Source organism: Rhea pennata, chromosome 19 (assembly GCF_028389875.1).
Source record: "Rhea pennata isolate bPtePen1 chromosome 19, bPtePen1.pri, whole genome shotgun sequence".
NCBI classification, from domain to species: domain Eukaryota; kingdom Metazoa; phylum Chordata; class Aves; order Rheiformes; family Rheidae; genus Rhea; species Rhea pennata.
The window spans coordinates 2,876,302-2,889,426 of NC_084681.1; the positions used below are offsets into that span (position 1 = coordinate 2,876,302).

Genomic DNA, 13,125 nt, shown 5'->3' on the forward strand with positions numbered 1-13,125 from the left:
ACGCACCGCAACGCCTCGCGCGGCACGGTCCCCGCGGCACCTGAAGCCAGGGGGACGGCGCCGCCCGGACGGTGCCCCCGCTCCTGCCCGCGGCAGCCCGGCCCGGGGCACCCGCCCAGCAGCGAGGGGCTCTGCCGGCGGGAGAGCCCGTCGCTCCCGGCTCCTTCACCATCCCGAGCGGAGCTGGGCGCGGACCAAGCCGGCTCGGGGACGCACGCAGGGCTTGCTGCCGACAGCGCCGGAATCGCGCCCCGCGGCACCCCCGCTTTCTCCCGGGCATCAGCGAGGCGGCTGCTGTCCCCTCTCGCCCGGAGGAGGAGGGAGGGACGCCCAGAGCAGCGCTTGATGTTTCCTTGATTAGAAATTCCTTTTACGATGCACATTAAATATCTTCCACAGCACAGACACTTCTTCTCTTCTTCCTCTTCTCCCGTGACACCTTTTCGCCCCTGCAACTGTTGCTTGCTGTGGCCTCACTTAGCATCATCATCGTCACCACACATTCATCCTCATATAAAACAGGAATCTATTCCATCGAGCACTTAACATAAATATTAAAATAATGGAAGGGACAAAATATAAATCTACATACAACTTCATGACTACCATAGCACCTATTACCATGACAAAGCAAATTCCGGTTCAGGAGGAAGGGAAGGGGGATGAGGAGAAAGTTCGGAAGAGGGATTTCGACTGTCATTAAATATGTAAATCACTCTTAAAAATTTTTTTTTTTGTTTTGTGTTTGTTTTAAGGTTACCAACCTTATTAAAATTCATTTCACTAACCAGCTCATTCTATGTCACTATGGATACCAAAGAACCCTTTTAAAAACTTCGGAGAGGCGGGGGGTTTCTCAGAATAAAAACAAAACAAAACAAAACACGGCGGCTTTCTGTTGGTGCTCCCGTGACAGGTCCTGCCACGCGCCCCTCCCCGGCACCCACCAGTCCACAGAAGGGCAATTCATGTACAAGTCCAGTTCTCAGTCTCCCAGGATGAGCTTGACAAAAGAGGCGACGTCTGTCTCTTTGGATTCGTGCAGCGTGAAGAAAGGATGTTGCTGGGAAAGAAAAGAAGAGAGAGAAAAGAGAAACAAAAAAGGAGAGAACGTCTTAAAATTTATCACTCGCAACTCAAAGGATCAGCCCTAATAGCTTTTCAGCCATCTCCTAGATAGTGAAAAACAGGTTTTTGCCAGTGCTAGAAAACGGGGCTCTCCGTGCTGTGCGCTTTGGGCCCCGTGTGCAGCCTCTCCGCGGGGCAGGGGTGCTGCCATCCCGCCGGCCCCGCCGGCGGCGAGGTCGAGCCCGCAGCGGGGCTGCCCGCGCCGGGTTGCGTATTTACCCTCCGGTGACTTCTGAGGCTCATTTCTTCCCTGGGATTGCTCCCAGCAGGAGACTGCTGCTTCACCCCTAACCGCGGCAGAGGAAAGCCACGGCGGCTGGAAAGCCCGCGGCACGCTCTGTGTTTAACTGCTTAATCGTGACCAGCGTGGGAAGACATCCTGCCAGAAAGCCTCGTCTGCATCTCAGCACAAACGGAAAAAATACGTGTAAGGAGCAAAAACGCCCCCAAATTCCCCCAGCGCAACGCAGCCCCTCGCTGCCGGGACCAGCATCGCTGGCAGCAGCGCTGCTCGGCCCCCGCCGCCTCGGCATCTAACACGCGGTTACTAGCATCTGCTTGAATTAAGGGCTGAGACCAAATGGCTCCGGCAGGGATTTGGGCCCCAGGGCGTCAGAGGCAACCGAGAGGCCCCGGGGTCCTGCGGGGCTCGGGCGAGCGGCTCCCCTCTGCCTTGTGCAAGGCGACTTTGTGCTTCCCACACATCAGCCCACGGGAGCCGGGTTCAATTCCTGACCCTCTTCACTTAAACCACATTTTTAAAGGCATTTTGGGGGCTCGCAGGGGTTTTCAAAGCTCCCCCTCCCCGTGGCAGTATGTTCACACCCGCACCGGGTGACTTACTTAAAGATGGGCCAGCACTCTGCCATCTGCCCCAAACCCAAGCCCTGCTCAACAACCAGGTCAATACACTACGTAGCTGAGTCAACTCAGCCATCGGGACGTGCTCAACACGATGTGCAGACCACCGGGGGAGGAGTCCTGCAGTAGTTTCATGCTCCACTTCACCTGGGGAAGTGGGTTTTAAAATGAAATTAAGCATCCGTATCAGTTTTCCTGATGCTCAAGATAGCACAGAGTCATATTTTCCATGAGAAACCTCAATTCCACAGGAAAGCAAGGGAGCAGTCTTGGTCTAAATGACAAGTCCAATCCAGTACCGCAACTTAATGCCATAAGAGAGAGAGGAGGGAGTAGAAAAAACAAAACAAAACACCAATCCACAGCCACAGGACCTCACAACATTCATGTCAGCCATAAAATACCACAGCATTGAGATACTCTGGAGAGGTGATCCAAGAACCTAATTCAATAGAAATGCACTTGCTTGCCAACCGGTATTAATGCTGCAACAGACAGAGCTGCTCCGGTGAACTTTTTTGATAAAAGGCCATTTGGCAAACTTTAGAGATTTGCTTAAAATATATATGTATTTATTCAATAATAAAAAAAGGAAAAAAAAGCCATAAACCTTGGGCCTCCCTTTGTCTGAAACCAGTGTTTGAGCAAAGCGTGCGTAAATCAGATCTATATATAGTCTAATTGCATTACAGAGCCCAGCAAGAAATGCCACAGGAATTATTCATTGCTTACACTTCATTTTTAAAAGATGCAAGGATTTCCAGCACATCTTGCACCTAAAGAGCACTTCAAACCTTGGCATCTTCATGCCATAGATGTCCCAGCACCTCCAGGCAGAAGGTATCAGGATGTGGGTAGCATGAGGGAGATCGCTGGGTGGCATAACACACTACTCACAAGTAACAGGAGACATTTATGCCTGAGCATATTCTGCAGAAGTTTCCAGCTTGGCCAGACAGTCTTACTGATGGCACCAAAGGATGGAGTGCACATAAAGCACAGACAAAGCATTTGGGTCAAATCTCCAGAAATAACTAAATTAGGCACCTTCCTGCCTTTAACGAGCTGTGAATCAAATGGCAATAAAAATGTAAACAGATGCTTATGGGAGCAAAACACTGACTTCCCAAGTGGCATGGCTCTTCTCGACTGGTCTTAGTCAGCTCTTGGCATCACCAGAATCAATCTCAGAAGGGCAGGCGGGAGGGAGGTGGAGCCCTGGCACTGCAGAAAAAGCTCATCGCAGGGTCGGCCCAGAGTTCTGGGTAAGCTTATGCCAGTGTCTGTACTGCTGGGAGTTTGTCAGCAGTTAGTTTGTCTGACCGCAGAATCTTGCTATCTTGCATTTCCCCCACCACTGCGAGCACTTATCAGCATTTCCTTCCTCTTTGTTACTCCTCTGTCCTAGCCACACTCACAGCAAACAGTCTCTAAGCAGTGGACGAAATTCAACAACCAGAGGTATTAGCCACAGCCTTGTCTCTGTCCCTAGCATCCAGGAATCACTCTATCCAAAAACTCTCCTCTCCAAGCCACCACGTCAGTAAAGATTAGCAGTCCATTCAGCTCCTGCAGCCCACGTAGTGCATGCAGCAGTGCATGTATTGGGCTTTGGGGTCTGAAGGCATCACACAAACCAAGGGGAGAATTTTACCCTTGGTAACAAGCTCTCTGCAACCTCATTCTTATGTCCTAGCAATTTTGTTAACTGCTTTTAGACATTTTTCAAGTATATTTCCCCTTGATCTGATCGTATCAGCACCTGACCAAGGTTTCCAAGAGCATCTCCTGATTGCAGCCACTCTCCCAAGACACTGAATAGACATGATTCTCCTATCTTTTATCAACACCAAAATGCTGAGTATCCCAACTCCCCGGTCACAACTGGAAACCTTGGTTGGCTTCAGTGTCTAATAATGTCTAAACTCTTCAACCAAAACACTACTTAATCCGTACTCACCATAAGCTCTGGGTATGTTGGCCGTTCTTTGGAATTCTTCTTCAAGCTTTAATGAAGAAAAGAAGGAAAAGGAAACAAGTTACATTCTGTATGCAATTTAAACAAGGTCATATATATATATATCTTTACAGAAGCAAGACTTCAAATCTCTGTATAGCAAGTCCAACCACTCATCCATACATTAGATCGACAGCTGAAGGCCAACAGCTTGCACATAGGCCCTAGGTAGTACACAGCACTGGGTACGACAACTGCAGTGAGCTAAAGGTCAAACTCAGATCCGGAGATGTCATATATACAAGTCAATACATTGCACGTTGCTGGGGAACTGGCATAATTGGTCCTTTGGGTACTACCTGCTAAAACAGGGACTAAGGAAGTGGATAGAGCCTCCAACCTCCAACTGGGAGTGGTAACTGAGCGGCTCTGAAGCACGTGTACAACTATTTGTTTATCACCACGTTGTTATCAGCAGGGACGCTTACATGGGACATCCTTTTTTTCTCCTCTCCTACAACAGATGGCTCTGGAGGGTTGTAGCTGGAAGTTATTTTGGTTTCCCTCCAGCAGAAAATAGCTTTTAAAAGACAGGACGTAATCTCTACTCACTTCCTGACAGTGTATTTAGGGGAAAGACACTTGGAGCAACTTGAAAAGATCTTCACACACGTACACGTCGGTGGCGGGGAAAAGGTGTCACACTGAGCAAAACAAAAGTGAGAACTTCGGTGATGATAAGCCGGTGCTTTGCTGGGATTTGCCGGAGCCCAGAGGAAGTGGAGGACACACACTGAATAGATATTTCCTGCTTGCTGTGTGTAGCTAGCTCATGTTTAGTGTCATGTTGTGAATGAACAGAGGAACCTAGTAACGATACGTGCCAATATTGCCTAATTGAAGGTACGGGATGTGTCACATCCTCTGAGCTCAAAAGTAGCCCAAATTGAGGTGCTAAGGTGAATTTCAAGTGTGGGTATAATCCTCTTAATTAAGTCCCTCTACAAACAAAAACCTTGTTCCCAGGGTACTAATACCAGGAAATCTGATGACAAGTTACTGAAATCAATGTAAATCTTCAGGAACAGAGAGCCATATTTGGATTACTTATTACTGATGCCAACTCAGACATCACAGGAGCTTCCCTGCATTGGCTATAGGTAACGAGAGTTTTACTGCTCTGGATAGCAGGTGGTGTGATTCACTCTCGACTTCTTGAATTCAAGGTAGGCCTAAGCTAGGCCCCCATAATAAATGATCTCAGTTCATGAGCTGACGTGACCTGGTTCAGTGTCACAAGAAATTCTCAAGTCTCCAACAACACATAACCTAGTGCAAACTGCAGCCAAAGCTGTAACTTTTGGAGTGCTGGCGTGGAGGGGTCTTCGGCAATCCTAGATGGTAGAACTTGCAAAGAGAGGAATTGCCACGGGACCCCAAAGCATGTGCTGTCAAGACACGGGTGCTGCTCATCAAGGTCACTCTTCTCAGTAAAACCACCGTGAACGGCTGTGGATTTCTGATTCCTAAATCAGCCCATGGCAATAGCTTCAAGACGTCGTGCTTGCAAAAGCAAAACGTGCCTCTGTTCAGTGGAGAGCAGCAGCCTGCCTGGCACGTACGGGCAACTTTGCAATAACAAGGAGCCAGCCGGCAGCACGGGAGAAGAGAAGCTGGTCCAAAATCTCAGTTGTGGGTCTTGCAAAAAGGGTGGCTATTTTGTGAGAGGGCTTTTCCAAGCCAGCTCCCACCGCGGGCGGACGCACGGCAGCGCGGGCACGTGCAGGTGCTCCTCGGCGTGCACTGGCAGGGGGAGCCGCGGAGAGCTTGCAGACGTGTCTGAACGAGGCTCCAGAGAATCCGCGCGTCGGTACGCAAAGTCCCCAGGCCGGAGCGGCCGATAATCCCCTTCCCGGGTCACAGCAGAGCCGCCCGGGCTCCAGGCCCTGACGCTGGCAGCTCCGGAGCAGTCTCACATTTCTGTATTTGCGGATCTGCAGCTCTTTCTTGGCTACGGCGCAAACCACCATCCACCTGCCAACTTGGCAAGGAGCGGATGGCACTGCAGCGCCTGGAAAACAAAAATGCCTCCCGAGCGGTTTCCAGGGAAGCTGGAGGGAGCAACCGTCAGGAGCCGCGGGGCCGCCGCCAGCTCTCTTCGAAGCGGGCGACGGGGGCAGCCGCGCGTCCCCCCGGGCGCTGGGAGAGCCGGCTCCGCTCTGCAGCCCGCCGAGTCCCCCACCCCCCGCCGGCGCCCGGCGCTCCAGCCCTTTTCCCAGCCGGCAGCCAAACGCTCCCGCTGCTTCCGGACCCCCCCCCCCGGCCCCGGCCCCGGCCCCGGCGCGGCCCCCGGGCCGCCCCGCCGTCCGCCCGGGGACGCGCTCCGTGGGAGGGACGCGGCCGCCGCGGGCGAGGACCTACCATTGCGAGGTAAAGTCGACAAACTCCGCCGAGAACTTGTCCGCCGGCAGCTGCGGCGACGGCTCCTCCACCACCTGCTTGAGCTGCTGGAAGGGCGTCCCCCAGGAGTCGTAGGGAAACCGCAGGATGGCCAGCTCGATCTGCGGGGGGAGAGCGCCCCGGGCTCAGCTCGGGGCCCCCGCGGCAAGGACGCGGCTCCCCGTCCCCGCCGAGGCCTCGTGAGGTCTGCTGACTCTCCGTCCCCGATGCCAGACGCTTCGGTTCATTCTCCCCTCGCCCCCCGCCGCCCCGTTTTCCTTTGCCTCGCACCTCCAGGTGCGAGCTAACATCCCCTCCAACGTAACATCCCCTCCAAGGAGGCCACCAGCTCCTCGGCCTCTCCAGCTCCCTTGGGAAATTCCTCTGGTCCAACCACCCACACCAAGACAGCTCCTCCGGCCTCAAACGAGCTCTCAGGGAAGCGATTTGTCCGAGGCTGCGATAGCTGAGAGCCCGGGGACAGCTCTTCCACCAGGAACAGCCCCGTGCACCCTCTCCCAGGTGTGCACGCTACCTAGAAACACACTTGTCTACGCCCTGTACAAATACGTGACAGTTCCCCATCCTACGTGGCCACAGTTTTCTTCTGGGAAATCTTCTCTTGCCCGTGGCTGTGTTTAACCTCCCCCACCAAAAGAAAAAGGCCTAAGGAGACCCAGCAGGTTCTCTCTGTTACCCTTATATTAGACTGCACTTAACAGAGAAGTTGGGGGAATAAAAGGTTGAAAAGGTAACTGCACTAGAAAATGACTTGCAAGCAGATGGATTCCCTCTAAACACTGATTTTCCTGCCATTTGGGAAATGTCATCGATCTCCGCTTTTCAGAAGGAGATTTTGCTAATTGCTAAACGCCAGGAGGATTTTTTCCTGTTGGAGACCAAACCTGCTCCGAGGGGACAGCCGCGCGGCGCCGGACGCGCAGCACGCGCCCTCGCCTTAGCCCATGCTGCCACCTCCCGGCAGCTGGCCGCGGCGGCGGCACGGCTGCTCCCGAAGGGCCGGGCACCCACACGAGGTGGGCACCCGCACGATAGTCCTCGGGGCTGCCGAGAGGGGAGCCCCGCTAAGAGGGAGAAGAGGCAGCAGCCTGCCACCCAAAGCCGGGGGCTGGCACTGCCCCGTCTCCTTCTCCTGCTCCTGATTTCGTTTTTTCCCTCTGCGGTAGAAGCAGTGGTAGCTCGGCCAAGGAGCGTATCTCCCTGCAGTACGTGCAGCGGGGCAGCCCTCCCAGGAGGATGCTCTGGAGGGTTATGGACTGCCTGCTGCAGAGGTCCTCTCCCCTCACCTGGGGAGAGTGCTGGGAGGTGAGCCTGAATGAGCCTGACTTCACCGTGAAGGTGGAGCGGTGAAGCTAGTGGCAAGGAGTTGGTAAAACAGCTCCAGATTGCTTCCCCTCGACCCTGCAGTGAGCTAGGAGTGAACAGTATGAGTTGACTATTCCTATTCCTGCCCTCACCAGCCCCCCAGGGAACAAGAGCCACTCGTGTCTGTGTGGCTATGGGGAAGAAGATGATCTCACAAGGAACATCCAACCCTCCGGCATTGCTGTAAGCCCTCAGATTACCCTACCATCGTGATTCCCAGGCTCCAGATATCAGATTTGACGCTGTATCCCTTCTGGTTCAGCTCTGGATTAATTCTTTCAGGCTGAAAAAGAGACAAAGACAGTTGGAAGATCACAGATGGCTCCAGTTCAGTGCTTCTATACTCAGGGCTTTCCAGTGTGAGCCACCACACATCCTGGCACAGCATGGTGCCAGCAGCCAACCTAAGCCAGGTCTTTTAAGGGTGGCAGGTCAGGACTACCTATCCCAGGCCTCTCAGTTTGTCCGTTGGCTGTCTTGGGGCCAGATCTGGTTGCACATCCTTGTCAGTAAGGGCAGACAGAGAAATGGGTCACGAGAAGCCAATGATTCCTGCCACAGATAATGGGGTGCTGGAGCTCTGACACATCTGGCAACTCAGAGGTGACAAACCTCAGCCCTCTTGAGCTGCTTCCACCCCGTGAAATGGGTCCACAGGGAGCGGGTCATGAATGGCAGCTCCCAAGGAGGAGCCTGAAGGACCCACTTCCTACGGATTTTTTTTTTCTCCCAGAAAGGACATGCTATTGTCCCACAGGGCAAATGGCAAAAATGCAACACAGAGTAATTATAGACTCCTCTCAAGGTCACAAAGGCAGTAAAGGAGCAGGAAGCAGTGCCCAGGAGACCTGATTCGACCTGTGAGACCTATCTCCTTCTTTACATATAATTTCAGAGATATGTCTTCCAAATTGAGTCCCTAGGACACATGCCAGACACTGATCCTTCCCCTTCAGGACAACCCGATGCCCAGTCTCACATTCCTCTGGCTGCCCTGCAGCAGGTTTTAGACCCAGCTTCTTTGCGGCTCAACTTACAGCCATGTAGGGTTTGCATCCTGCGTCCATGGTTTTAGCAACCGAGTCAACGAGGTAACCGCTAATTCCAAAATCGCACATTTTCACCTGCCCCTGCGTATTGATCAACACGTTAGAGGGCTTTACATCTGCAAGAAGGAACACATATCACAGTCACTGTCACGCATGGGCGGCTGTACCAAGCCAAAAAGCTAACGAGCTTTCTATCAGTAGAGGGCACCAAAGGTGCCTGTGCAAACCCTACTGCTACTGTTTGCCAGAAACCCAGGAGCTATTACAAGTGAAACAAGTGCTTCACTGGCCTGTCATATATCCTGAAAACGTCCCTTCCCTTGTGGACCTCCCCTTCTGATGTGACTGGGTGGGCTGTAATATTGCATGTGGCCACCTTATCATAGGAAGCAGGGGATTGTGATGGATCATCAGAGTGCTAACGGAGAAACAATCTCAGGAGGGCTGGGAGCATCTCCAGAGGATGTCTGCAAAAGTCCAGCATGCCGTTGAGTCACCAGCTGGAGCTGCTCTTATAGCAGCACAAAGAAAAAAGATTTGGAAAAAGGATGAGGAGTAGATAGAAAAGGGGGAAGAGGAGTGTGTGTCTGAGGGGAAGGAGGGAGCAGTAAACTAAGACAGAAGGATCACGATTTCAGAAGTGGCCTCTGATTTTCAGGTTACCAGGCTTGAAGGCAATGGGAACAGCAGCAGGCATGTGGGTGCTCCACACCTTATGGAAATTAGGCCAATGTCTCATCTATTACTGTCAGATTTATCTGGTTCCCATCACAGCCTTACAATCCTTGGTTTATTCACATTTGCATTTCTCTCATGAAGCCAGTTATAATCACCATCAAAAGGCGGAGTTAAAGCCCAGGAAGAGGCTAGAAGTGATATCCACAGGAGCACGCAGGTGCTTTCTGCACAGCAGGGAATTCCTCCTGGTGAGACAACTCCTAAATTAAATCTCAACACAAAGTCCGTTTCCTGAGCTGACTCCAATGACTAGCAGAGCTCTGCGCCGACATGGAGAACATGGACTACCTTGCTTTCTCCTGTCCCAAGACTTATCCTCAAAATGGAGCCATCTTTCTTTCCCTGCTGCCACCTAGAAATAAGAGGTCTCTTCCGAAAGAAGGTCCTCTATCTACATATGATAAACTATTAAACAGAAGAGCTGAAACACTGTTGGAAGGAGGTCAGAAGCCGCTTTTGAGTCTTGCTCATTAGAACTGCGTGGTTTACAGTTGGTTAACATCCTCTCTCTAGTAAATGTTTTGCAGCCAAAGCTTCAGGTATCTGAGATCCTCACCCATCTGTTATTATGTTAAGATAATACTATTTCAGTGGAAAGCGAACAAGAAAACAGAAATCCAGAAGCTGAGCAGCATCTTCCACCCACTTTAAATTATACAGAAGGCAGGAACTCAACCCCCAGCCACATGCATAGTGTACAAAACGTGACCGCCTGTTCAGCTGAACTCCTTTCACTTCAAATGGTTCTTTCCCCAGCAGTCACACACTCCAGAGAGGGCTTTTTCTTCCTCACAACAAATTGAAAATGATCTTTTAAAAATAAAGGTGTCAAGCAGCAACAATGCATTTTTTTTTCTATCTAAATATGTTCACAGCATCTTGGAGATGTTCTGAGGAAAATGTCAAAAAAAGTTTAAGGAGGATATTCATGAGTTCACTAGATGCTATTTTAGACGTCTAAGCATTCTGCCTCGTGGGTATTAGAGGATGGCCACAGAAGGGGATGGTGACCAGTTTGATGACTGCATGACCCATCATGCCGGTGTGGAGACACTGCTCACCTTCTAGGGGTGAAACCTGCAAGCACACAGCCTCATCCAAAGCCTATCAAGGTCAGAGGGAAAGTCTTTTATTAATTTTGTGGAGGTATTCAATCTGAACATGGATTAGTCCTTCTGATTAGAGAAATACAATCCAGGAAATCCAGCCAGGCTGCAGGAAAACAGCCCTTTCTGCCAGCAGAATCAGGCTGGAGGCCACTTCTCTTCCATCTCAGCAGGAAATGCAGAGGAGAGCATGGAGTTTCTAAAGAGCAAATCAGCAGACATTTCCTCTGACTAGGCTTTACAAATCCTGAGATGTTAGGGAATATTTTGATGTCAAAACCCCATTTTATCCTGGATACTTTGAGAGTCCTATGCCTGGCTGCAAGGCCAGCCCTTGCTAGGATAAGGGCACCTGGCGCAGGGCTGACCGAAGCCAGCAGTCACCAGCTGCGTGGATGGCACTTACCTCTGTGGATTACGGAGAGCTTACTGTGTAGGTGTTCTAGTGCTTTTACGATCTGAAACAACAAATCTAGAGTGAATCAGAGCTGGCAGCACCATGAAAGGGAGGAACTGCCCCTTGGTTTCACTAATCCCTTATCCTCATCCTTATCCTGTTTGGAGGGAAGGAACAAAGTCTCCCAAAAGGCAGTGAGTCCTGCAGGCAAGCCATGGAGAAAACTCCTCTGGCAACTCTGCAGCACCTTGCCTTGGAGATCTGGGAGCCTCCTTCCCCCTCAAGCCTTCCTTTACCTCCTGGCTGGGCACCAAATCCACCACTTTCCTCTAGCCCTGGATTTCTCAGGTCTAGGGACAGCCCTGCAAATAAATGTCTCCCTCAACTGCTCGTGATCGCCCACTGGTTTCTATTTCATCTCTCCTCCATTGTGGCCAGTCTGGCTGCCACCTCATCACCAAAAGGAACCTTGCTTGAACCTGTCCCTCCACCCTGCAGCAGCCAGAGGTGATGGTGGGGACCCAGGGATGGCAAGAGAAGGCAAAGCAGCTGTAGAGCCCTCCTCATATCTAATGCCATGCTGCCTCTTTATTACATGTACAGGCACATTTTGGGGGTATTTATGGTTTATAAAGAACATAATTTCAGACTAAATACTGGAAGCCACCTAGGGATGTGCATATGTGCCAGATGGTGGGCCAAACTCTTCGCAGTGCAAAGATGGCAGGGAGGGTAGCTCATGAAGGAGTTGGTTTACAGAAGAAAACCCCTTTCCCTTCCCTCTTCCCTCCTTCCCTTGCTAATACTCACAGAGACAGCTATTTTCCCCAAGATGTCTTCAGGAATCGTCAGGCCTTTGTCAATGACTTGTTTGTAGAATTTGTCCAGTGAGGTATCCATCAGCTCCATGCAAATCCACACATCTCCCTGGAGAAGAAAGAAAGTAAATAGCTGCACACTGGAACAGACCAACCTTCCCTCTCACATGCAAAGGTCTTCCTTAATGCTTCCCCCTTGCTGCCCTGTTGTCTCTTCCCTGCCTTTTAGAAGTCATCCAGCAAAACTCCACTGGGCCTTATCTCTCCCCGCTTAAGCTGGAAGTGAACGCCATCCACCTTCACTAACATTTAGGGTGAAATTGCTGCCATCTCTTTCCAAAGCAGAGTCTCCATGATTTAGGAGTCCTGAAAGATAACAGGACTGAGGCTCCTAAGTGCTTAGGTCACTCTACAAATGTTGAGCCAGGAAGTGCTCAACTCCACAGAGCTGTGCTTAAATTCTTCAACAAATCTTGCTCTTCAAAGCCTTTTCTCCATGTGGTTTTCTCATTGCAAGTCAGGACAATATTAGCACTGAAGAATCATACTGTGAGTCAGTGCCCTTGGCACTCGGTTGTCCCCATCAGTCAAACCCCCGAACAAGTCCAAGTGCCCCAGCACAGGGGCCTCTCCACAGCCCTCATCTGCCCTCTGCTTCTCTTCGTGTGGAAGAGTGCCTCTCTTTGAGCACCAAGAAATGATCCTACGTAACACGCTCAGGCAGAGACTGAGCAAATCCAAATTCCACCAAGTCTTCGTGTTTAGAAGGAGGATAAAACCCCTGACATGGGGACTCGGAGGGAGTCCAGATCAGAGCCTGGGATGGATCCAGCCTCCCAGACAGAGAGAAGAACTGAAAAGGGCTTTTGATAGAGCCCAACCTTCTCTTCTGTAGCGGTGGCCATGAGGGTCCTCCCAAGCCCACGGGCTGGGGGCAGGGCAAGTGGTCTCTGGGATACCATACCTCTCGGAAAAGCGCCCCATAGAAGGTGACAGTGAAGGGGCAGTCTACTGTCCTCATGGAGATATCCAAATCCATCAGTAACCTCTTCTGCTCCTGGCTGTTCACCGTGGCTCGGATCCGCTGGAACACAAAGCATTTCAGCACCATCCGTCAGCGTCTCCATAGGACACCCAGGCAGCTGTGCCCAGTGGCCTCAGTGGCCTGACACTGTGCCTGTCCTTTACCCTTTTATCACACCTCTTTGTGGGAGGCATGGCCGAAGCACACCATCCAAGGTGGGAG

General features: G+C 51.4%; 1 protein-coding gene across 1 annotated transcript in view; it reads right to left on the reverse strand.

The window, feature by feature from the left end:
• Nucleotides 1-534: 534 nt before the first annotated feature.
• Nucleotides 535-13,125, reverse strand: part of MAP2K6 (mitogen-activated protein kinase kinase 6) — a 42,490-nt gene continuing 29,899 nt past the window's right edge. Inside the window, exons 5-12 of the mRNA XM_062591609.1 lie at nt 12,844-12,963; nt 11,872-11,988; nt 11,071-11,122; nt 8,809-8,936; nt 7,977-8,054; nt 6,368-6,507; nt 3,950-3,995; nt 535-1,063 (exon numbers count right to left, since the gene is read on the reverse strand). Coding sequence (XP_062447593.1) covers nt 986-1,063; nt 3,950-3,995; nt 6,368-6,507; nt 7,977-8,054; nt 8,809-8,936; nt 11,071-11,122; nt 11,872-11,988; nt 12,844-12,963 — 759 coding nt within the window. The 3' untranslated portion in view covers nt 535-985. The remainder of the gene's footprint in view (nt 1,064-3,949; nt 3,996-6,367; nt 6,508-7,976; nt 8,055-8,808; nt 8,937-11,070; nt 11,123-11,871; nt 11,989-12,843; nt 12,964-13,125) is intronic.